Consider the following 25,812-nt stretch of genomic DNA (forward strand, 5'->3'; position numbering starts at 1 on the left):
AAAAAAACTGCTCCGCAAGTCTGTGGTAGATGGGAAGAGGCGATCTAAGGTTACGTTTTAAATGGTAGAAGCTTTCTAATAAGTAAGGTTAATGACGCACTGCACTTAACTGAGGGTTATTATGCAACCCTCATCATTAGAGACCTTTGAAAACAGGTTGGAGTGGACTGGTGCAGTTCTGGCTTGTGCTGCCCCGGAGCTGAGGAACAGGGCACTCATCTCCTCAGGCCCCTGACAAACCTATTTTTCGCATGTGTTTATGAGCGATTGGTTTGGTTTGTAAGTCGTGCAAGGCACAAATTGGAAGGAAGAAAAAAAAAAAAAAAAAACACATCACAAGTGGGTGTGAAAACACATTTTTAAATCAAATCATGCAACAATTAAACCAGCACAAGATCTTTCTAAAGCAAGTACCCTTGTTTTGGCTGAACTCCTCCAACTTCACCATCTGGAAGTAAATCCCCAGAAGGACATAGGAAACCACGCAGAAGCTGCAGTGGCACGCAGCATCTTGCATACGGACACATGGATATCTCATGGCTCGCCGCCCCCGGCAGGGATCCCCAGCACCTGCCCCCCGGGGACTCTGGGGCGCACAGTGCACACTGTGCAGCATGGGAGCTCTCTCTCTCTGCTGCCTCTCATTTCTCAAAGGCCAAGAATAGCAGCCAAAAGTTGAGTTCTCTACAGCATCCCAGCCTAGGTGTGGCAGAGGCATGAGAAAAACAGAGGAGGAATGTGTATGGGGTGTAAAGGCTGCCATGGCAAGGCCAGTGAAGGGGCTGAAAGCTACGCTTTATCATCTGGACACGTGGGAGCAACAGTCAGAGTAATCCTCAGAGTCATCAACCCCTGTGTCTCTGCATTCTCCCCACTCTCCTCTCGGCACACGATCTTTACCTTCAACTTTTGGAGAAGAAATTTAAGAAAACAGCATTTCATCCAAAATTCTGTTTTCATCAGAACTGGGAGACCAACAGGATTTCCTATTTGAAGTTCAAAGGATAATGGAAAACAGAGCTGTGTAAACAGGCTTTCTGAGAAGGCTGCAGCCCACAACGTTTTACTCTCTTCTATCAGTTCTTCCACCCACATGCCAAACAGGACCATTTTTGTTCCTGTTTTCTAATGTTACTGTCCCAACATGATGAAACTTTGAAATCTTTAGCTTGCCAGTGGTTTTTCCTTTGGGTCTTCCCTTTCTTCTTTATAGTATGGAATGAAGACAACCAAGAGAATCTCTTACACTCCTTCTTGTTCTCAATGAGGATGTACTACTTAATAGCAAACTACTTAACTCTGCCAACAGCTGTGATGAAATCATCATGGATAACCAACCTTCAACTGGTGTCAGGAAGTCATCAACCCAAGAAATCCATGCTATATCCAGGTCTGAAGCCAGATGGAAAAAGATCACAGAAACTGGAAGATAATGATGACACTGACCTCTTGGTAACCTTTCGTAAACGGCAGGTTGATAACATCAAGTGTCTCTTGAAGAACGGTTCAGCCACCAACGCTTGCTCATTCTGGCGTGCTCACACAGAAGCACACTGCACTGCAGAGCTCGGTCAGGATAGCATGAGCAGTAAGCTGTTGCTCTCGGACAGCTGATTTTAATCAGCAGCCAGTATCATCATTACTATTTGACACACAGGGTAGCTGAAGTACCGAGAGGAAAATCATCCCTCAAATTACACCATTTCTCCAGAAATCAAAATAGGTCTGAGCGCTAGTTGTGCACCCGACAGCACTGCCCACCTTACCTTGCCAACCTGTGCTCAACACACCTAACCTAGCACGACAACCGGTTGAGATGAAGAAAGAGAGAGACTTGGTTCTGTTTTCCTACCCCAACATGTTTCCTCATGTTGAATCCACAGGCACTGGTGAATTACCCAAATGATGCCCTATGTGGATCACAATTTGAAACAATTTTGCTGGTCCAGACTTCACAGGCACACGAAAGAAGTTTCTTGTTATATCCAGGCATAGAAGCATCTCACTCAGCGCACACTTATTTGAGCATCCCCAGCGTTTAAGACTGTAACTCCCACCCCCACAGCCTTCCTGTTACAATTACCAATTGCAGCGATTCTCAAAAACAGCAAAGGCAAAAGGGTGCTTTAGTTCAGCTTCCTGGTATTTGTGGAAGTTGTATAATGGTATAATAGGTGGTGCTCAAGAAATTGAGCAATACTGGTCTTAGAGTATATCAGCATACCAACAACCAAAGTAATGTCAAACAGGCTAACTTGGGACGTAATATAGCTCTGTGGGATGGCCTGTCAGTATAAACCACCTAGATCCACCATACTGCAAATCTAAACCACAAAAACGAGCTTACAACCAGCAAGAACAAGTGTGGGTGCCAGCCTCATCTTGAATGTTCTGGTTATTAAAGCGGGAAGGTTCTTTTGTCTCCAAAATCCAACCTGAAGTTCAACCTTTCGGGAAACATTTCTAATCACTAGGGTAGAAATATACTATGGTGGCATTGCAGGCAACTTGAAGAGTTGTGTTCTTCTGTTGGAAGTGCTACATGGAACAATTAGGTGCAAAGTTTCCATAGGACGTAAATCACAAAAAAAATAGGGACTGGAGAGCTGTGTGATGCAACACTGTAATTCCTATTTGCTCTCATTTTATATTCCTGAATTCATTTCCTTCACATAATTGTTTTTTTCCACCCGCATTGTAGAGGCGTTTAATTTTCACTCCCCTTGATTTTATGCAATTGTTAAAATAGTGCAATTTTTCATGTCTGGGTAGATACTATGCAGTTTCCAGTCTTGTTGATGGTTATGAAATGTAGCAAGGGGAAATCGCTGTGCAGACCAGTTTAGCTTTACTCTCTTGCCCTCTGTATTAAGGTCAAAAATCAAACCGATTCAAGTGCTTTTGCGATTAGATCATTGTATCACTGAAATGCAAAAACTGGTGTCAATAAATTGAGGGGGGTTTAGCGCTAGTTGATTTAAAAATGCATGAATTACGAGGCTTCTGGCTTAGATAAGATTTAATGAATTATTAATCCTCATATTTCACAAATCCCATGCTCTTCATTCCCTTATGTCTGCTTATATCTATATTCGCTAGTCACCATTTTCCCTGTAAATTAATGATAAATTAGCTATAAATTAGGTAACAAATTTTAGCCATCCCACATTTTCTTTTCTGTTTGACACAGATTATTCGTAGATCTAAATGCCAGAGAAGACAATTATATTCATGTAATATGACCTCCTGCAGAATACAGTCACAGAGCCTCATCCAGTAGTGTCTAGATTAACCCCTTAACTGCTGCTTGAAGCTACAATGCGAAAGCAATATGTCTATTTTAGAAAGAAATACAGCCTTAACTTTAAAACTTCAAGGGACGGAGAAAGCACGGCATCCTTATGCGAGCTTTTTCCAAAGCATTGCTAATGCACTGAATAAATATAGTATCCAAATGAAGAGACAGCTGAATGCAGTGCAAAAGGACCCCATTGTAAGCCATAGAGCACAGCTAACAACAGAGTGTCCTTGTCCTTCTGGGGCCTCCTTCACATCTGCCTTGAAGTTTCACTGTGTTTTCCTCAGCCACCACACTTGCAGCGGGGCAGCAGAGATGCTGGTAGGGAGCAGAGCAAATGCTTAGGGCATATTCTGGGGTTCAGAGCCTCAATTCACCTTGGGCACGAATGCAATCTCTCTTTGGAATCTGCTTTGGACAACAGGGTTGAAATTCTCTCTCATGGATGCCCTGGCTTCAGAAAAGCACGTTAAACCTGTATTTAAATAGCAGGCCCAACACAGGGTTTGGTTTCTGATGGTGTTGTATTTATTACAAACTACCGTCAACCGTGGCTTGGGAAGAAGCTGTTCTGCAAATGACAAACCATCCAGAGGCTGGGCAGGAATAGTCCTGGTCTTGCCTCTCCCATTAGTTTCCACATGGGAGCTTGCTTTGTTTCTCAGTATATAAATACAGGGCACCTTAAGTGCAAAACATACAGGAAATCCTTAAACTATGCCACTGTTTTCATGTGTGCAACATTATATCCCAGCAATAATGGAAATGTCTCATTAATAAGGAGCTTTGATGTGTTACATCGCCCATTAACCATCTGAGTTAACGGCACATCTTTTCTCCTCTAGTGACATTTGCAACTTGCTTATAGGTGTTAACCCAAGGCACAGCTGAAGCAACTGCTATTTAGATATGCCAGAGAAAAATGACATCCCATGATAACCACACTGCTATAAATCATGGTGTTGAGCATCATTTTAACTGCTTACACACTTGTTCTCACGTTAAAAAAGAGAAAACTCTGACACAGAGTTAATCAGAAACAATTTCACATGTATGCAAGTCCAGAAGATTTAAGGTTTTAGTGCAGAAATTGAGCTTTCTGATAATGCCATGTATGAGTGTCCTTACTTAGGAATAAACCTACTCATGACTTTTCTCAAATTTTCGGTCATTTTTGAAATAGGAAAAAAAAAAAACAAACCCTTCACTTTAGGAGCTTTTTCACTTGTTGGAGGTTCAGGATTTAGACCTCTGCCAGCGGCATGAGCTTCAAAGGAGAGAATCAGCTACACAACAGCACATAATAATACATAGCAAATTAAGCCAGGTGTGAAGCCAACTACTGTACCCAGGTGATAAGAGCAGGAGAACGTAAGCAAAACGTACAACTTACCAAACTGGAGCTTGGCAAGACGCATAGGTAAATTCACCTCCTGTCTAGAAAGTGCTACAGGGGTTTCTTGCCTGGGAGCAATTTAGACCTCTGTGTCATCTGGTGGTGGCAGAAGGGTGCCAGCAGGATGGCGGCTGTGGCAAGGCCGCAGGGACAACCCAGCGAGCCATTGACAAGCTCCCAGGTATCTGACTTCTGCTTTCTTAATTCTCATCCTGATAATCACTCGAGCACAAGTCAGTTGAGGTCATGATCTGAGGAGGTATATTTCTGCTGGGGAGAAAAACCTCTGAGTAGATATATTTCTATCCCAGCTAACCCCAGAAGGGGAAACAAAGCCATCTGACATCCCACCTTTCAGTCCTTTTAGGGCCATGAGTACTGTAACACAGCATCCTCCCACCTACTTTTTCTACTGGGAATCTTGCCCAGCTTTGCAGAAGACTGTACTTCCCTGCAGTGGGTGTATTTGTCCATTCATTCATCTGAGCTGCTTTGCATTCACAAACTCCCTAGATACGAGTGCTATATAAGGTGTGAACCTCTAGAACTGGCTAAAAAAAGTAAAGAAAGATTTTCCATGAAAGAAAATGACATAACTAAGAGTACTTTTGTTGCCGCAGAAAGGTTTGTTGCGCTCATAACAACGCCTTACACAGTCTTTCCAGTATTGATAGAGGTGGCAGGAATATGCCAAACTTGCCCATAAAACAAACAAAAAGATAAATCTCAAACTCTCTTTCAGTACCTGGCTTCCAATTTGTGTCCCATACGTGGCAAGAAATAAATGTACGTACATTGCTTGCATCTGAAAAAGTCAAACGCTGGCAGACTGAATTATAACTTGAATGCATGCTGGTGGGATGAGATGCTGATCCACTTGCACAGTAATGTGCTATATTTAAGTCACGCATCGTGGCATCTTCAAAGAGGCCAGTCATAATTATGATGGATTAGACTGCAGAGTCAGTCCTAGATGCAGTAATTGTTTCACAGATGCTGCTGATGTGACTTGAATTTCTAATGAATTATAGCTGAAGAAAAATATGCGGAGCTACTAAACGGTCTGGATAAAATACAGTTATAGGAAGGAGAAAAAAGGCTAACTGCTACGCTTAGGGAAAGGTAGATTTACTTGGAGAGGCAGACAGTTCACCCCACGACAATTATAAAGAAGAGCACAGAGACTTCGTAAGTTAGTAGCGTTAAGAATATCTTCATGGTATCCCAGTTAAAACCAGTAATAAGGGTATCATTGCCATTTGTCTTTTGCCCGTTTTAAATTACAAATAATTGCTGTGATTTGTAGCTGCTTGAGCAAGATTGGTACTCAGGTGTGACTCAAGGACTGCAAATAACTGACTGTAGACAGAGGGAGAAATAAGTATAATGCAAAGTCACCACAACCCTAGATGCATTTCAAAGAATGCAAATCTGGCACTTTTAATCAATGAATTAACTTTTTATTTTAAAGAAACAAAAGACTCCCATGTCCTTTGCAATGCCTAACACAAGCGCCTTTTACACTGGAGGTGATGGGAATTTGGGGGAACTGGTTAACACATACTTTGAGGATACCATGACTAATAATCCATGTCACATGGTGAAGGTAACCTCGTGGGTTTTGAGGACGGCATGAACCTACGGCTCTTTTCTGAAGCACAGATGTGCTCCTTCAAGGGGTTTGCAAGCTAAGGTTAGAGAAGTCGGGCAGAGTGGTTTTACCTATCAGTAATGAGTTGAGAAGAAGGATTGTCTGGGAACTCTTGGGAGGAATTTAGTTGCAACCCACACAATACACCAGAACACAAGCAGCAAGGCAGACTTTAAGGGCCAGAGGAAGTTTCTCATGACTCAATCGCACAGCCTAAAACTTTTTTTAAAGAAATAAATATTTTAGAAGCAGCTTGACAGCACAGTGTTAATTACTATGGTGCCTTTTATTTCATTTCATACTTGCGAAATACAGCAGCCTACCCACTCATGTCTGAGTTGTGGTTCAGCTACAGTTTCTAGGTATGAAAGGTGTGAAGGCAAAGAATGGTTTCCAAATTAGGCTGACATTTTATTTTTGAGACACTCTGGGAGCATCATTCTGCCTCCTGGCCTAGAATGACACATCAGAGGGATCCTTTTCACGCTCCTTTCTGTTAAGCGTGGAATATCGTCTCCCTGGGAAAGCTGCAAAGGCTTGTGTCTTGTGGTACTTTAAAGCTAGGTTGTGAAATATACTGAAATATATCTAGAAGGGAAGAAGCCTACCTTACCTTGTCAAGAAAACAGGTAAAATGGACAAACACTCCTTTCCATCTCTTCTATCTTCCTTAGCTTTCCCTTCAAAAACTCTTTTTTTAACTACTGTTACTTGCAGAGGTAACTTCTCTATGCCTGTCATACAAAACATAAATTGAGTACAGAAGGAAACGAAAAAAACTTCAGGAGGTCAAAAGTAAATCTAAAACCAAGTTTGGGATAAGGAGGAAGTGGATACAAGTCATCATATAAGTGCGTGCCAGTCAAAATGGATGTCTGAATTGTCCTGATACTGAAATCAGAGCTGCAAGCGGAGAGGGGATTCTGCTGGATGTAATGAATCTCATGAATTAATATTAATTTTAAAAGCATTTTCAAATCATATTACTTGAGTAAGGCAAAACTGCACTGAAAACTGTATAAATCAGATGTTCGTTGGCATTTAAAAAAAAAAGTGTTAGTGTAGGATAAATATATAAGCAGAGCAACCATGATGGGAGAAATTTTTCAGTATAGTAGTTCTTTCTATGTAGTGGCAATACCAGCCACGTGTAGTGCTTCTCCTCACTTTGCAGTCCAACTAGGGATGACCTGGTAGTGGAGAACCCTTCAGATTCCTCTTTATGCAAACTAAAAATAAAAGCTTCAGGACAGAGACATGCACAAGTCCAAATTTTCTCTGTGCAATCTCACATCTGTAAGACCCTCTGTCAGCCTGTCTTCTGTCGTTTGTGACTGGTTGAGAACCATAAAGCCAACAAAGGATAAATTACAAGCACAGTCAAACAAGGGCTTTATCTATGTTAACTGGGATTGTGAATCCTGGGAAGATCCATGTGAACAGGATTAGCTTGTCATTATGTGGAATTTGTTCACTGCACATTGTCAGTACTTTTATCCAATGAAAAACTTCATTTTATAAATAAAATATAAAGAGTATATGAGAAAATGGGATTTTCCATTCAAACAAAGAACAAAAAAAAATCCTAACTCCACAGCTGTGGGGCCCAGTTCAAAACCCAAATGCATAGTTTAAGCCATGCCTGATGTCTATATGCAAATTCAAACGGGTATTAATACCTGAAAAAATACCGCTTCCATCAGACCTTTCAGAAATCTCTCGATTTGTTTTTGTCAACATTACTGAGATGTTGATGAACTGTACGAGTTCCTATGGACAGCAATCATGCGTGGCTTTGTCTCACGTGTGTATCGTGCCACTTGCGTGGTCCTTAGGAATGCCAGTTTTAAAAGACCTTGTCAGACAGCTGAAGACAGAAAAAAGGGGGGTTTCCCCTCTAATTGGCAGGCTTGGTGGCAATAATCCTTCAAGTCACACAAAAGAGGCTTGGCACGCTTAATCAAATAACGGGATTAGCACCAAGTCTGGGAACCACAGTTTCGGCATGACTTTCTGCTGTCTTACCAAGGAGAAAAAATGACAATAGAGGAGTCTATGCAAATCATTCAAAAGCAGAGAATATTTTTTGCACCATTAAGAGATTTTTTTTTTGGTAAAATATCCACTTGTGTGTTAAATGGGGGTAAGGAGCCACTCTGTATTTTCACTCTCTTTTCATCTTGAAGAGCAAACCTTCAAGAAAAAGGAAGGCACGGGGCTGCAAAATGTGACAGGACAGTGAAACACCCCTCAGGTGCACCTGCGAGCTCATGTTGTGTGGGTGCTGGTCAGGACAATGGGTGCTTGAATGCTGCAGGAATTGTTGATAATTGGCTGTCCATCAATGTAAACTAAAATTGACTTAGATTCTCTCCTGTTTCTTTTCTCTCTTTCAGATACGTTCAGAGGGTAGCCTTGTGGATGGCCCCGGAGCAGGCCAGATGGAACAGGACAGAACCAACCATGTTGACGGCAATAGATTGAGTCCATTTCTAATACCGCAATCTTCTCACGTTTGCCAGGCAGAGCCTTCTGCGGTGAAGCTACAGAATGGAAGTCCAGCAACAGAGAGGCCCGAAGTTGAAGTAAATGGAGACCACAAGAGGCTATTCATTAAAAGCAGCTATGGAGTGCCCCACCTGAAGGGAAGTCCAAACAACCGCGTTAGCCCCGACCTTTTACAAGAAAAGAAAGTATATTCCAAATATATGCAAAATGGTGGGATAAAACGCACTTTTAGTGAGCCCTCTCTGTATGGACTTCATGAGAACAAGAAAGTGAAACAAGACAAAGAGGTAAATGGAGAAAAAGCTGAGCCAGAAGATAATAATGAAAAACCATGCGTCTCCAATTGTTACAGTGAGAAGAAACCCGAGAGTTTTACAAGACAAGAAAATGAAGTTTCAGATTTGATACAGTCTACAAGATACAACAGTGGTGGTTCAGAAAACCCTCATGACCTCCTGATTCAGGATGAGCAGGAGCGGGAAAACATTCATTGCCACAACAGGGACATTGTCTTACTACTTAAGAACAAGGCAGTGCCAATGCCTAATGGTGCTACAGTTTCTGCCTCTTCCATGGAAAGCATGCATGGTGAACTCCTGGAGAAAACACTGTCTCAATATTATCCAGAACATGTTTCCATAGCAATGCAGAAGAACACATCTCATATCAATGCCATTACCAGTCAGGCTACTAATGAGTTGTCCTATGAGACAACACATTCATCCCATACCTCAGGGCAGATCACTTCCCCACAGACCTCAAACTCTGAGCTGCCTCAAGTGCCAGCTGTAGTGGTTACTGAGGTCTACAACACAGAAGACTCCAGTAACCCACCTGTATTGCCAGGTAGCTGTTCGCTTCAGAAACCAGAACTACAGCTACAGCAACAGATTCCAGGCTATGATCCACGCCAGTTACCCGTAGGAAACAGTACTGTTCGTGGAAGCGTAGGGCAGGTTCCCAACCAAGACCTCTCTCTAAGTTCCAGCAGTAACCTGCAAGCTCAGAACGCCACTCTGGAAAGGTTTTCTGAGCAAGCAGAAAAAAATGGTGCTTTCTTTAAACAGAACTCAATGTTTCACAAAGATTCCTCTACTCCTCCTGCTCCAGAAATGAACAGTGCACTGTCTGTCATGGTGCGAGAAGGACTTCATTCCTTTGACAACAGATGTGATGAAACTCTTCCTGGGGAGATAAAGAATGAAGGGCAACAGCAGGGACCAATGTCCGAAAGTCCCAGCCTCAGCCAACAACAACTTCACCCTCAGCAGAGACTTCCGCAGCAGATGCAAACACCACAAGATGTTGGTGAAAGCAACCCGCAAGCTGCTGTGGCCGCCTCAATTCAGCAGCGCCCAGAAGAAATGACGCCGGCGTCGGAGCCTCCCCTCCAAAACCTGCAAGCGCGCGGAAGCGAGGGTGAGTTGCAGCAACACTATCAGCCTTTCCCAGGACAGAGAGAACCTGAGATTCCTCCCGACAAAGTAAAGGACCAAGTGAAAGAGCCTGTGCAACAGGCTCAACATTATTCAAAACCAGCCTGGATAGAACTGGTTTCCACCCAGTTCCGCCAGGGAGAGCCTCCCCAAAAGCCCAGCGAAGCATTATTGCGATCAATTCTTCAGTTCCAGGCAAACACAGCCAAAACAGCCTATACAAAACAGTATGCTGGAAGTCCTGATGCATTAAAGGGGCCTTCGGGACAGCCCCAGAGCCAGGAGATAATGCAACAGGAACAAATTCCTCCGCTGTACAAAAGCGAGACCTCCCAGCTGCAGCCGCGTCCCACAGCTGACCACCAGCAGCTGCCGTTCCAGAAACACTCACCGCAGCCACAGCTCACGAAGATGGATTCCCTGCTCAAGTCCCAAGTGCAGCAACACCCTCCGCAGCAGCTCCATTTCCAGCAAAGACCAGAACAACAAGCCAAACAGCCTTTAGGGGCCCCGCTGAAACAGCAGCACTTGAATCCCCAGCCAGGGGAAAATGAGCAATTCTTGCATTCACACATTTTGCAACAGATGCTTCAGAAACAGGCACAGCAGGTGCAACTGCCGTGCAGTTCGCAGCTAACCCCAAACCAGCAACAGGCTCTGCAAATGAAAAACAAAGACCTGCCCCAAACCATTTCCCACTCCCAAAGCAATGCTGAACAGCCGCTAGACAGGGCATCCTTCAATCAGCTTAAAGCAGATGAATGTTTTCAAACTGGGAATAAGTACATGAAATCAACTGCGTTCCCGCTGCATAACCCTCAGCTAGGCCTAGAGCAGGTACAGAGCATGAACAACAAAGCTCCCCTTTACACTCAGAAAGCGAATGCTGGTCTGCAGCATCCCTGCCCAAACAATGTGCACTTGATTTCTGAGAAGAAAGAAAACCCCACAAATATCGAACGCTTTGGAGCCAACAAAATGCAGGACTTGCAACACGTGCAGTATTTTTCAAATAACTTGACCGCAAAGCAAGATGTGAATCACTCTTTTCAAGAACAAGAGCAACAGACACAACAAGCTTCAGTTATACAGCTACCACCACTCCAGCAAACACAATGCTACGGTGGTAGCCTGAACCAAGATCTCCTGAGCCAACAAGCTACGCAGATTCCTCAGCGGTACTTACCACACAGCCAGCAAACTGCCCCACACTCCCAAGACCAGAGAGGCTCTCATTTGCAGTCCCAAACCCCTAAGGATTTCCAAAAGCATGCTGCTCTAAGGTGGCATCTCTTGCAAAAACAGGAGCAACAAGCGTACCAGCAACCCAAAACCGAGATTGGTCCCAGTGCAGCGCGCAAGCCTATAAAAATTGAGGCTGGCACAAAGTCTAATGTCTGCATGCGTCCATCAGCTGGACAGCTGGAAAACAAAATGTGGAAGAAAACAATTAAACAAGAGAATCAGCACTTTGGCTGTGAGAATATGCAACAAAAGAGCATCATCGAGACAATGGAACAGCAGCTAAAACAGATACAGGTCAAATCACTGTTTGATCACAAGACTTTTACTATCAAATCTCCTAAACATGTGAAGGTTGAAACAGCAGGCCCTATTACCATCCTATCAAGAAATACCAGTGCTGCAGATTTTGACACTCAGACCCCAATCTTAGATCAGCAAGCAAACTTGTCTGCTGAGAAAACCCCGACCAAAAGAACAGCTGGAACTGTTCTCAATAATTTTTTAGACTCACCTTCCAAGTTATTGGATACTCCTGTAAAAAATTTATTGGACACACCTGCCAAAACCCAGTATGATTTCCCATCTTGCAGCTGTGTGGGTAAGTGCTGAGATGTACTAAAAATGTACTAGTTCACAGGAAGGAAATGAGCCTTCAAAGTTGGGATCACGGGGTTAGTTGGATGTTTTTGTTGGAGGATTTTCTGGGTTGGCTTTTTTTAGAACAGTAATTAGTAAAGACTTAAAAAATTGCCATTTTATACACCTATGCCTACTCCACTTATCCAACCCTGCACACAGGCCCTTTCTCAATATTTCATGAAGCAATTGCCTATTTGCTTTTTCAGTCAGAATGCTTACGGCCAGTAATGTATCCCCTCACATCCATTCTCCTTGAGCAGCAGACATGTAACGACAACATGCTGATAAAAAGTAGGTCATAACTTTATAATCTAATTTATTCATCAAGGTTAGATATAGCGTTTATAAAATATGTCCTGGGTCCAAAACTTGAGATCCTTACGCCATTTTTTGCTCTAAGAGTGAAATTGCTGAAGCTTCCCTCAGCCAAGCCTAAGCAAGGAAGGGATGGCAGATTATTCCTCACTTGTTTCAAGTTAAGATTAACTTGTTGTTTATCATCCCTTTCACACACTTGTCTCCTGCAAGGCTAAAGAGTGCAGCAGTTTCTTAGAGAAGCTACGCAGGCAGCTCCAGAAAAGCAGCGAGTGAGACCCTCGGTGTTTCTTGATGGCACACCTGATCTCCAAAAGCTGAAATAATAGAGCAGAGGGAAGCAAAGTGGAGTGACAGGCATGGCTGCGTAGCCCGAGCTTCCATACAGCACTGATGCTGCACATAGCCAGGTCTAACGGGCACTTCCACACTCTACTGGATAAACTATTCAGGCTGAGACAAAAGGCTCAGTGCCAAAAATGGGAGGGGGAGGGGGGAAATCCTTGTTATAGTTTCACTTACTGAGATTTTGTACCAACTATAAAAGTGGAAAGTTGAACCAACACTCCTCCAAAACTGCAAAATGGACCTTTTTGCCTTTTCAAACACCTGGACCTATGTCTCAGAGATGATCCATGGGAACAAAACCAGGAGGTATTGGATTTCCAAAGCCCCCAGGAAGAAAACTGGAAGTCAGTTCCTTGCTGTTTCTTATTGTTTTATAAGAAACAATCTACAAAATGTAGGCTTTTTGAAAACACTAAAGTTGTTTGGGTTTTTTTTCCTGAGACTGTTTCTCCAGTGTAGTTGGCACAAGATTTTCTGGCAATCATTTCATTATTCTCACTATTTTTTTATAGCCAGTACCGTAACCGCTAACTAAGCAAAAGAACTTACTCTCCACTTCCATTTTAATTCTTCAGTCTTAGCAGACCCTCTAGGAAATAAAGGAGCATGAAACTTAGTTCCCATCCTCTTTGAAGAACCCAGTGCCACAGCATAATCGATAGGCTTTATTGCTCTTTCCTACCAATACTCCTTCTTAGGAAGATCAAATTAAGCCATTCCCCTGTTGACATGTTCAGGTTTATAGCGTGCCTTCATCATTCTTCCGGAGGCTGTACGTCAGGAGCAGCATCACCTCATCCAGCCTTTGGAGTTAGCATGGCAGAAAGCGTAAAGTCAGCCCTTGGACAAGTCAGCACAGCTCCACCATCTCCTCCTGAACCCAGGCAGAGCCTGGCCATTTGTTTCTCACTGACGGAGCTTGCCTTCTCGTATCAAACCAAACATATAGCGTATATTGTGAATGCTGACATGGTCCTACCTACACACAGAAAACTGAGGGCACATTCTTAGCATACAAGCATTTTGACTAAGCCTTGTGCAGGATTTCTTTCAGCAAACTTGCTTTTTTTTCCATTTCACAGAGTCTTTCTGTGGGTGGCAGAAATTCTCTATGTAACCTTACTGGCCGCTCTCTCAAGCTGTAGGTTCCTACACTGTAACATGTCTGCTGAAAAACAAGTACTGTACAGCTCACTAACGTCAATATTTACCGTTGTTATCCCATTTATCCTCCTTTCTAGATACTGGGAGAGGAGGAAGTGGGAGAAGGAGAAACAATTGTTCAGTGATAACAGGAAAATGCCTTTTGAATTTCAGTTTAGAGCCCAAGATGCAAAACAACTGTTTGTGCTAGCAAAAGGCACACAGTCCATATCATGGCTATTTGCAGGATTAGCCACGTGCTTTGCATGTTTTGTACAAATTGCGCGAGCATACTTTAGACATAAGTGTGAAAACTGACCCCAGACCCATACAGCAGTATTCTAACGAGCTAGATGTAAGCTTTGCAATGTGACTTTTTACATTAAAGAATTAAGCTTCGAAGTAATAACCTTTATTTTGTTTTAAACAGAGCAAATTATTGAAAAAGATGAAGGTCCTTTCTATACCCATCTAGGAGCCGGTCCTAATGTGGCAGCTATTAGAGAAATCATGGAAGAAAGGTAATTAGTGCAAAGGCACAGGGCAGATTAACGTTTATCCTTTTGTGGATGTCAGAATTTTTCCAGCTTTTGCACATAAAGAAATAAACAATTGCAACTCAAGTAATTACTTGTAGGCTTAGCTACTCCAGTGTTGCCAACATTACGCACTGTGCTATTCACCAGAGAGTCACAATATTTGACAGGGCTAATAGTCTGCTGGCTGGCACAGGCTGCGCACTTTGAGACAGATGCCAGCAAACCCAAGCAGGAACAAGTATTCACCAGCCTGCCAAGCAAGACGGTTGGCAATGGCTGCAAAAGCAGGCATGGACCTGGTGTTCCCTCTGGGTAGGAGAATGCCAAGGTAGAAGGAAGACGAAGAGCAGAATACCAAACTCCAAAATTAGTGCACCCCCTGCCCAAATTACTAAGTATACGGTGAAGCCCTAAAGGGCTACATCTAACTCGGTCACGTCCAGAGAAGTGCCACAAAGCTGCTGGATAGGAGTTCAGCCCAAGAATCGATAAATAGTTTTGTGAAAAAACATCCCCCTTCCTCAGAGTATTGCACAAAACTAGCCTTCTCTTGATTGTGGACAATCCCTGTATCGTGTTGCATCCCATGATATATTTATTACATCAAAGCCAAGCAAACCGGGAATTTTGAACTGCACAGAATGGATATGTGATCCGCGCTATTTAAAAATATGTGTAAACACAAAACCCACTAGCCTTTCTGAGGTATTTAAATTAAAAACTGACACAAAAGTGACTTTTGCACTGTGAATTCTGCATTACTTGTATCTTTTGGCATGCATAGATATCAATGGCCAGGTTTTTAGAGGTTATCTGGGAATTCAGTTCCCCTCTGAACAAACAAGCAAACAAAAAGCTCCCCAGTAAGTAAGAGACAGATGGGAATTTGAATACCTGAAAAATCTGGATTCCAGAACTGCAAAGAAGTTGCAGCTAGTTGCAGAACCAAAAGTAAACGGGCATTATTGCAGTGCTCTGTCTGAGCTAAGGAGCGCCGTTTCTTAGCAAGGTCTGTTAGTTTGTGCTCATCACTGCATGGCCACAGGCCACGGAGGGCATATTAAACCCTTCCGATTACCTCTAAGTCCTAAGGTCCTTTCTCTTTCTTAGCACCTCCTTCCCTGTGACTCCTGTGCAGGCCTTGCCCCAATACTTGTTTTCAGCTTTGTGAGCAGCTCCAATGCATGTAACCTACATAAACCAACTTCTTCCTGCGAAGGGGCAGTGGACACTGACCCTCCTGAGGAGCTTCTGACAATTTATCTCCAGAGCTCTCATTGACTGGTTAATTCTTTAGTATTTACAAATAACAGAGGAAAGTCATTCATGTCATGATGTCAATTATTAGAGATGAAACTTTTTTCATTTCTTTACTTTGGAATGTAATTTTTCATCCTTAATATTGACCTCACCTTTTTTCTTTTTTTTTTGTTTTCTTTTTTTTTTTTTTTTTTGCATTTAATTTCATTTCATGTTGGCAGAAGGAAATCCTGAGAGATTATAGATAACATGCATCTACTCAGCCAGGTTCAGCAGAGTATAGCAGGAGCCACTTGAACAAGGGCTAGTTTTCAGCTGTTCATATGGTATGAACTATGCGATTCCCTGACTGAAGAACTCCATAACTCCTCCTCATTAGTTAATTTTGTATCCTTGAGTTAAAAAAGCACTTAACTCTAAAGATACTCTCAAGCACATGTGTGCAGTTGGTGACACTAATGACAACTGTAGCACTTTTAAACTGGCTTCCTATGAACATGGTTTGACTTTTAAGGTATCAGCACTGCCAAACAAACCAGGATTTGGATTTAGACTCCCAGATGATATTTTAGCTATACCAGAACAGATTCCTTGCAGAATCCATGGTGGATACATACATATTACCTCTTCCTTCTCCCAGTCCCTACTTCATGCTCAGTGAGTTTTGCTCCAGTTTTAGAGCCAATCAGCTCCGGCCTGAAAGCCAGCATGACAAACATCAGGCACAAATTCCTTTCTGACAGTTGAAAAGATTTGAGACAAAGTCCGTTTCATTCCCAGTGTGTAATGCACAACGTATTTCTATAGCGGCATCTGCACAGTTGTCCTTGATGAGGTCCTTGTCCAGATGAGCAAATTGATAGAAAATTTTAAGATTTAAAAATGTTTTTTCGTGTGGTTAATTAAAGAAACAAATGTATACTAACATCCAAGCCTAAGTAGGAAAAAGTGACCTAACAGTTGCCTGCAGAACATGTGTAGTACGACTTGATTTTATTTGTATAATTTCCTGTGACACTGAAATTTCACAATGAGATCACATCTAAAAATAAGCATTTTTCATTTCCTTTACAGGACAGAGATTTAAATACAAATATTTGCTCTCAGATATGTCAACGAGATTTTAGTGCAAAAACAAGAGGGATGGAAGGTCAAAAGTTCTCAAGGCATGATTAAATGGCTGCGTAACAGGAAGGAACTATCTTGATTGCTCTATAGGTAACAGGCAAAGGACAAGGAGATGGTGACTTAGTCCCCACACGTTTCTAATGCATGGCCTCACCCGAGACCTGATGTGCTCTAGGGCTCAGCAGGGGGGCACCCCCCAGCTGCAGCAGCCCGGGGAGAGGCCTGGCCTGAGAACATGCCTGGAAATGCATGACCTTAACAGGCAAATGTATCAAAGACATTTGCCTCTCTTAACACATCAAGCTGCTGCTATAATAAAATCAGCAAGATGAAACACATTGCATATCCCTCCCTGTAATTCATAGTGTTTATTTTTTAAGACAAGACTGGCAAACGTGCTCCATCTTTTCAGTGTTCACGCAGAACCAAATGAGTCTGCTTATTCTACTTATTTTTGTTTGTTTAAGATTTGGACAGAAGGGTAAAGCTATAAGGATTGAGAGGGTTGTCTACACTGGGAAAGAAGGCAAAAGTTCTCAAGGATGTCCAATTGCTAAATGGGTAAGTGATGTACACAAATGTTAAGACTAATCTAGTTCAGTACGATGGTTCACGTAAGCAAACAGCAGTGACATGTCCTTCTGTTAGCTGACACTATGAAACTTAAAATAGCTCAACGGCAGCGGTACCTCAGGATGCCTGTAGCCTGCTCCCACCCCTGTCTCTCACACTCCCATTTACTTGTTGCATGGAGAACAGCAAGAATAAAATTTGGCTTAAAGATATGAAAACCCGAGAAAGCAGTTTCACTTAGATTTTCTGTAAAATTAACACTGCTGGTTAATTTTTAGCTTAATTTTAGCCAGTAAGTGCACCACTGTGATGTTTTTAAAATGCACTCCCAGTTTGAGGGAGACATTGGGACACCCTCTTAGCAAACACTGTCATGCTTTGGCACAAATTATGAAGTAGTTTGGGTAGGCTGGGGGAAGACGGGATGGTGAAAAACCAATACACGATTATAGTCTTTATGCATGCCAGACTGCACCTTTTTTTTTCAGAAATACCCACAGTAGCACAAGCACTGAGAAGCAAGGACACCCTTTTATTTGAACAACATCTACTGCTTTCCTCTCATCACTGTAATGTTTGTTTGTAGTAAGGGCAGGTCACCAAACTGCGTGGCTGATTACAGGTTTAGCTGCTTAACTTTGGGAGGGAAAGGGAGAGAGTTCCCGTGTCCAGTTACTTAGTCCCTTCCTTAGCTGTCTCCTTTCCCCGCGTGGCTCCTGCCCTAAGTGCAAGTGTCCACCATCCAGCTCTGTGCGGGGAGGCATCTCACCGCTCACTTCCTTTTGCCCGCTAATCAAACGGGGACACTCGTACCACAGCGCAGATTCACAGGAATATTCCTGGTGAATCAGAGCATGGGGGATACCTTTACAAAGCTGGTTTCCACCACCATGGCTTTCCATGCCATCGGTCAAGTTTAGTCTCTTAGAGTCAGCTTCATTAAACAGAAAGGGTAGTCCCGGCCCGTAGCATTAACAAGAAAAACGGACTGAGTTGGCAGAAACAGAGAGGAAGACAGAATTAAGGTCCCCACATGCGCGCTAATGCTGAGGTTTCCTATTCTCCTGCTCTTCACATTAAGAAACGCACTGTTTGTGTTGGGGCTCTGGGGGTGTGTGTTGCTGTGCATGCAGGTAGTCCGCAGAAGCAGTCAGGAGGAAAAGCTACTCTGCTTGGTGCGCGAGCGAGCAGGCCACACGTGTGAGACGGCCGTGATCGTGATTCTCATCCTGGTCTGGGAGGGTATCCCAACAAGCCTGGCCGACAAGCTCTACTCCGAACTCACCGACACCCTGAGGAAGTACGGCACGCTCACAAACCGGCGGTGCGCCCTGAATGAAGAGTAAGTAGAACAAAGGGTCTGCTCGCCGGACTTGCAACCCCCCCTTCAGCCTCGGACCCCCGGCACTTTTGCTCAAGCCATTACCCTGAAATGCTCATAACTTTTCCAACTATTTCAAGCAGTTTGAAAACCCACAAACCTTGTGAGAAAAGCAAAGTAAACATTCTTATAACTCAGGGAAAAACATCTTCCCAGAGTTGTGAAGCATCTCAGTATATTTAAAAGAAGAGATCTCATCAGGGCGCAGGACAGCAGATAACCTCAACCTTGAAATAAAAACTAGATGCACTAAAGCATACCGTAAGCCTACAGAAGCCAGCCTGAATCTAAAGAAATTGCACTATATTGCACAAAGACATGTTTTCCCATGTCTTTCTGAGAGTGTAAAACATTTATACCAAAATTAACATAGCTATCACTGTATATTATTTTGGCTTAATGGGTAGAGTCATAAATTCAGGAATTACTGCTTAGCCCCTGTCAGAGGGCTCCCACATTGCCACAGTGCCATCAGCATCTGTCCCTTTCAGGTGCCATGAATATGGTTACCTGACAAGGCACCACACAAACATTCCCTCTTTTGAGCAAAGCCAGAAGCATAAAACCCCATAGTCCTTGCTTTGCAACCACAAAACTATTCACTCCAATAAATTCTTCTGTTACAATGTGTATGCCTCCCTCTTTCTTCATTATTTCTTCATTATTTACTGATGGAAGACAATCCAAGAGCAGTGATTCCCCAGAGTGCCAGCAGAATTGTGGGAGTGCCCCGGGGTGACCCACCTACTGCTGACAGCCATGTTCTCTTATTTTTTAGGCGGACTTGCGCATGTCAAGGGCTGGACCCTGAAACTTGTGGTGCTTCATTTTCCTTTGGTTGCTCCTGGAGCATGTACTACAACGGTTGTAAGTTTGCCAGAAGCAAGATTCCAAGAAAATTTAAGCTGATGGGGGATGACCCAAAAGAGGTTGGTGTCCATGTCTAAAATGAGCTTCATTTGCAAGGAAATGTTTTCTGTCACTCTGCAAATAGAGATACAGCACAAGAGACCAGGGGCCAGAGCCCTGCCTGAATGGCACACATGTAGGGTAATTAAATAACTGCCAGTCAAAACTGATTGATTCCAGTCACCGAGCCAGCCGAATTGGCCGTCCAAATTCTGACAGCTGGTAAAAGCTCTGAGATTTGAAGCCATGTTTGCAGGCTTTCACAATTAGAGGAGAGAGCACGGCCTGAATAATTGTGGCTGTATTAGGCCTGCAATGGGATATTCCCCAGTGGCAGAGTGGAAGGTTTACCAACTGAAGGCACATAACATTGCAACTGGGAACCAGAGCAGACTGCATGGAGACAAACATGATGAAACTCTGAGATGACAACAGGAAGAAGAGGATAGGAAGACTCATTCTACATACAGTCCTGGTCCACTGAATGTTTTCAGACTGGGCTCTACGTTACAGCAAACTGGCAACTGTTTAAAATGAGTCCAAGTAATATAAAAAACATTGACCTTAGCCTGGGCACAAGATGCCTTTGAAGTTATGACTGCAGTGATTCCTGGACACCTCCAGCTAGTCATGTGTCTGGGAGGCTCCAATGGCCCAGTCTGGTTTTTGGCAAGCACGTGCAAATTTAGTCCTTTGCTTGTGCACTGACACATAGGTCCACAGCTTTCACTGTATTCTGGTGTCTTACACAAATCCAAGCATTTCTTCCGCACGATCAGAGCGCCAGGTACTTCTGCATCCTATGGCCTGTGCTGAGAACAGCACACTGTTAAGAATATCATCATAATGAAGGTACAGTTTTTCCTCCCCACTGCTCTTCTATGGCCCAGAGAATCACAGAATAGCTCTCCTTCAGTCACGCCGTGGCACAAAGCCTTCTTTATCATAGTCTGCAATCCTAAACACCCTAAATTTTCTAAGCTGGATACCTGGCCCCAGAGCCCATCAGGGCATCCTTCCAACTTGCATTCCTAGATTTACTTCCCATGGAAGCCAGAGCTGGGCAGGAAAGATGGTTTTACCCTTCAATCTCTTTCCCACACAGTCAGGGGCAGCCAAAGCCCAGACCAGGGGCTGGATCCCACAGCATAGACACAGTTTACAGACAACACAAATAGGATCCTCACCAACAAAAACTAGAAGTAACACTTACAAATGGTAACCTATGGGCCATACAAAAAGCTCCACGTTCTGGCAGCAGCCACAAGGTCACAGCAAGATATTTTTGACAATTTCATAATGTCATTTCGGAGTCCCAAACTAGGATAGTCCCATATAGGAGATAGAAATTTTTAATGCACCAAACTCTCTCTCAAACCCATAGGCTTTTCACAGCTCTTCACACATTCCTAAAATACACAAACTCCTAAAAACAAGTATGCCACTGTTCCTTATGCACTTGAAATTAAAAATAAGGGCCTTATATAAGCAACGTTTTGGATTGGGGATTCTCATCCTGAGAGGATGGGGAGCAACTTTGGAGTATGTTATTAGTGTACTTCATTTTTAAAGAGCCCTTCATTTTGAGAGTGTGTACCTCTCCTTACAGAAAAAAAGAAGTGTGGTCATTCCTGCCTCCGTATCACCAGCTACTAGACATGTCCACAATTCTTCATTGCTTAAGAATTGGGAACTTTTTGAAGTCTGAAGTATTTAAATAATTTTAAATAGCTGCATGAAAAGATATTTCAGTGTGTTGAAGTGCTGTCACTGCAACGTGCAAAACCCTCAAATTATCCAGATTTACTTGATGAACCATTCTGATATTATTTCTCTCAAGCTTTCTGAAGAGTATTATTTTCCCAAAACTCCAGTGGGGAAAATAATGGGGATCATCATGCTCGGGTCTAAAACATCTCCATGTTGAAGAATGTGATTCTTCTTAATATAAACCAGATTAAGATTATAGTATGTGATGTCCTCTTGCAAGGATCACACTACAGTACTTTACTACTTCATTACTTTAAAGGCTGTGAAACAGTAAAATTAAAAGAAGATTCACAACGGTTATTGTCTGAACAAGAATGATAACGGTCTAGGCCTTTAAACAACTATCAGTGTAAACATAATTGTGTAAAGACTGTAACTTTTAAATCCCATACATACAGCTTAGAAATGTCATTGAACTCTATTTCATTTCCTATCAGGAAGAAAAACTAGAATCCAATTTGCAGAATCTGTCAACCCTGATGGCACCTACCTACAAGAAGCTTGCACCTGATGCGTATAACAACCAGGTATGCTGGGGAAAGAAGGAATTGGAGTAGTCATGCAAATAACCTGATTTTCACCACACTTCCCAATGCTTCAAACTTGAGCCAAACCATTAAGTACATTTTGTGCCAGCATTCCTTTGACATCGGCTTAAAGATGGATGGAAATGAACAATTCCACTTAACATGCTTTCAAAAGTAAAACTAGTAGAATTTGGTTCACAAAGTAGAACTAATCTTTTCACCCACATCAACACAATAAAATTACTTCACACTTGAGCCGAACTCTTCAGCTCTACAACACAAATTCCTGGATTTGGCATGACTCACGAGCCAAACTAGTGAAACAGCCATGAAGATGGTGTGAGACTGGCAACAGTGCCAGAAGGCAGTGTATCATACTGCACTCCAGTCCTGAAGCCATTGTTTCGGTTTTGCTCTCTCAGTGGCAGATGAATTTAGTTTTCACCAAAATAGGCGTTACAAACATGCTTTTAAAGCAAAGTTTCATCTTTGAACATACGCAGCCCTGCATATGCACACACGGGCCTGCACCAGCCTTCTTGCATGAGGGGACTGCGCACGCATTTTCTGTGAAGCGGTGTTCACAGATACTAGCACATTCAAAGCCTTTATGAGGTTCCCAGTTTGGCTGTCTCTCCTTTACCCAAAGTCTTTCAGGTACTTCCATCAAAATTTGACAACGTACCCCTTGCAAATGCATAACTTGACCTTCATTTTCATTGCTTCAGTTCAGTACCATTACAAACATTCACAGAACCTACAGTCTCCAAACTATCAGCATCACTGCAAACTATGACATCCTCTTTCTTTCCTGTTGGCAGCACTACGCTGTAGCAACCAGCACAAGACAGATTTTCAACTGTAACAGATACAGTAAACTAACACAAAACTGTCCATTTTTATTTGCCAGAAAACTCACTCCTGCATATTTAGTAGCAACTAGACAGGGTAAGCAGACGTACCCGATTTCACTTACCTGATCAGATAATGTTTGGAGACTCGTTATGGAGGAAGCTGTGGCCGTGTGCCCACTAGCTGTGGTTATCTGTCCAAATATCTGAGAGATATTCTGCAAGAGAAGAAAGGAAGAGGAAGAAGAAAAAATGAGGGGGTGGTGAACAATAAAATGGTTCTTTGCTTGGGCTGCTTTTCTTTTCCCACAATAGTTTGCAAAAGAACTTTTCTCCATGTAAGCCGTGGACCTGCCTGACACTTGCTGAAAATACATGCTTTTACAAGTTTGAATTTTTACCTCATGTAATGAGGCACATGTATAGCTTGGCCTACTTCAGGACTTTCATGCAGACCTTGCATTTGTGGGGAAACCCTGATCAAGCTACTGTCAGCAGCTCTAAAGAGGGATGATCAAGGCCTAATTTGTATGGTATTGTGAAAGGTTCAAAAACCAAAACGCCCTAAACGCTCCCTTTGAATCCTAAAGAGAAATTCCAGGTTCCCAGATTTATTCTAATCCAAGTCTGGATTGCTACCGGATTAAAATCTAGAATTGGAAAGAGTCTGTTTTTCCAACTGGACCCAACAGAACATCTCAGAGAACAGTTGCACCAGCATACTTTAATCAGACAATTATAGTCTGGCTAACATTTCAGATCCCTCTCATTTAATTGCAAAGAAGTAAACATGTAAACATGTTCCGCATTTTATTGTGCTTTTATTTTCAGATTCCAGGGAAGTAAATATTCCAAATTTAAAAAATAAAGGTCTGTGAGCAAACTAGAAATCTTTTAGTGATCTTGGATCAAGACTTGGCAAAACTTCTAATTTGACCTTAACTTAAAACAGGATCCATTAAGTTCCATTAGGATTTTTTTGCATTCACTTGAAAGGTTCAGGAATTTCAGCAAAGCATTTTACAAACATGGTTTCATTTTTAATTTTCTAAATAAAATATGAAACCATCGTTTGTCTAAGGCTTGATCTTCCATTACAAAATCCTTTCTTTTGTTGTAAGGTTTATTGTTGCATTATCAACTCTTTGTAAAGCTCCTTAATAATGAACGCATGGCTAGAAAGTACTGTCTTGACTGAATTCTCTCTCTTTTTGGTCAGGGGTTAGAGTCATACTTAAGCTAATGAAATATACGCTTAGCACGCCAAAATATTACAAATCAAAAAGCAAACTGTTATTTTTCATGAAGTCATTCTGAAGTCAGTTTTCTAAAGCCATTTTCCTTTAATAGCTTGGTATATTTCCAGTCTACACAAATATATCACTCTTACAGTGCCAGACGCTCAAACCATACGCTGCATTTGTCATGTAAAAACACCAACCACTGGCAGCGACTGAGAAGTAATACACAAGGAAAAGTATTATTGGCCAATTTCACAATCAAGCCCGAGACAGAAGGTAACAGGGAACGAAACAACAAGGAATGAAGCGCGGATATGAAATTGCTATCAAATGGCTTGATTTTATTTGTCTTCAAAATCTGTATGTTGCCATCTCCAAGGTGTCAGGAAACTTGCATGTTGTCACAGCGGAGCATTCGGTGCTAGTTCTGTGTACTGGAGCGTCCAGCTCGGTTGCAGTGATACCTGTCATCTTTTTCCAGATCGAGTATGAACACAGGGCACCCGAGTGTCGCCTGGGTTTAAAAGAAGGTCGCCCATTCTCAGGGGTCACTGCCTGCCTGGATTTTTGCGCTCATGCTCACAGAGACTTGCACAATATGCAGAACGGGAGTACACTGGTAAGTCTGTGATGCATATAGCCTCCTTACTCCAGCACTAATTTCATATATTTAATTCATTATCTCCCGTCTGTTTAAATTTATACTTGCATAACACAGATTGCTAAAAAAAGAAACATTAAGCAGTAATTGAGCTAACTTATTATCCCCTACACAATTTTTCATTCAAACGAATGAGACTTACAGTGTATTAAAGAAAGGCTTAATATAGAACTGGTAAAAGAAAAACTGTGGAGACAATGGAAAGAAGGTCCCGGCAGGGCTGAAATGCCTATTTCAGTGTTTCTGGCACAGAATGGTTTATATTTGTCCTCTTGAAACACTGGGTTTTTTCTAACAACTTTGGATTATATCTTCTAATAAAATAAAAATGGAAACAAATAACTTCTTTCCAGAAGAGTTTAGGAAGTTATGGATTTCATTCCTGCTTGGGATGAGCAAAAAGCCTGCACGCCTTGCCATCCTTTGTATTGTACACGCACCCTTTACTCTCTTCAGTTCTCTCTCTAGCACGTACACAGCAAAGGCTCTGTAGAAGATACCAGAAAAGGGAGCTGGTTTTCAACGTGTATTGGATCATTTCTGTTCCTTGCCTCTTCTTTCTATGACAGTACAGTTGGGGTAAATGTGAGAAAGAATAATCTTCAGTTTTGAATAATCATCATAGTTGTAATTTGAAGCAACTACCTAGATGAGTGCAGCTCCTATTACGACCAAAGGGAATATCTAGTTTTTTAATACCAACTAAATTTTTCCTGTTTCCAGGGTCTGACTTAATTGACCAGCCAGCCACCACCAATACAATATATATTTCTAGCTGAGCTTTCTTCCTAAAACTGGCTGATGCAATGATTTTGCTATAGAATATGTCTGTATCAGCATCTTTTCCCACAGAGATCCTCCCAACACCTATTTTAGCTGGAGCTAACACAATGAGCGTGCTGCACAACACAGCAGTAATTTCCTTAAATCACACTATTAACATTACAGTGACTTGCTCCTTTGCAAAGTCCTGGAAGTTGCCATTGTAAGGGT

At 42.4% G+C, this 25,812-nt stretch overlaps 1 protein-coding gene across 2 annotated transcripts in view; it reads left to right on the forward strand.

Annotated features, from left to right (window-relative positions):
* The window catches only part of TET2 (tet methylcytosine dioxygenase 2), a 74,241-nt gene that overhangs the window by 41,521 nt on the left and 6,908 nt on the right, over nt 1-25,812 (forward strand). For both annotated transcript variants that reach the window (XM_054202283.1, XM_054202284.1), the window contains exons 2-8: nt 8,742-12,132; nt 14,410-14,500; nt 17,374-17,467; nt 18,613-18,821; nt 19,639-19,789; nt 21,977-22,066; nt 24,640-24,777. In XM_054202283.1, coding sequence (XP_054058258.1) covers nt 8,742-12,132; nt 14,410-14,500; nt 17,374-17,467; nt 18,613-18,821; nt 19,639-19,789; nt 21,977-22,066; nt 24,640-24,777 — 4,164 coding nt within the window. The remainder of the gene's footprint in view (nt 1-8,741; nt 12,133-14,409; nt 14,501-17,373; nt 17,468-18,612; nt 18,822-19,638; nt 19,790-21,976; nt 22,067-24,639; nt 24,778-25,812) is intronic.

The sequence above is a fragment of the Rissa tridactyla genome, chromosome 5 (genome assembly GCF_028500815.1).
Source record: "Rissa tridactyla isolate bRisTri1 chromosome 5, bRisTri1.patW.cur.20221130, whole genome shotgun sequence".
NCBI classification, from domain to species: Eukaryota; Metazoa; Chordata; class Aves; order Charadriiformes; family Laridae; genus Rissa; species Rissa tridactyla.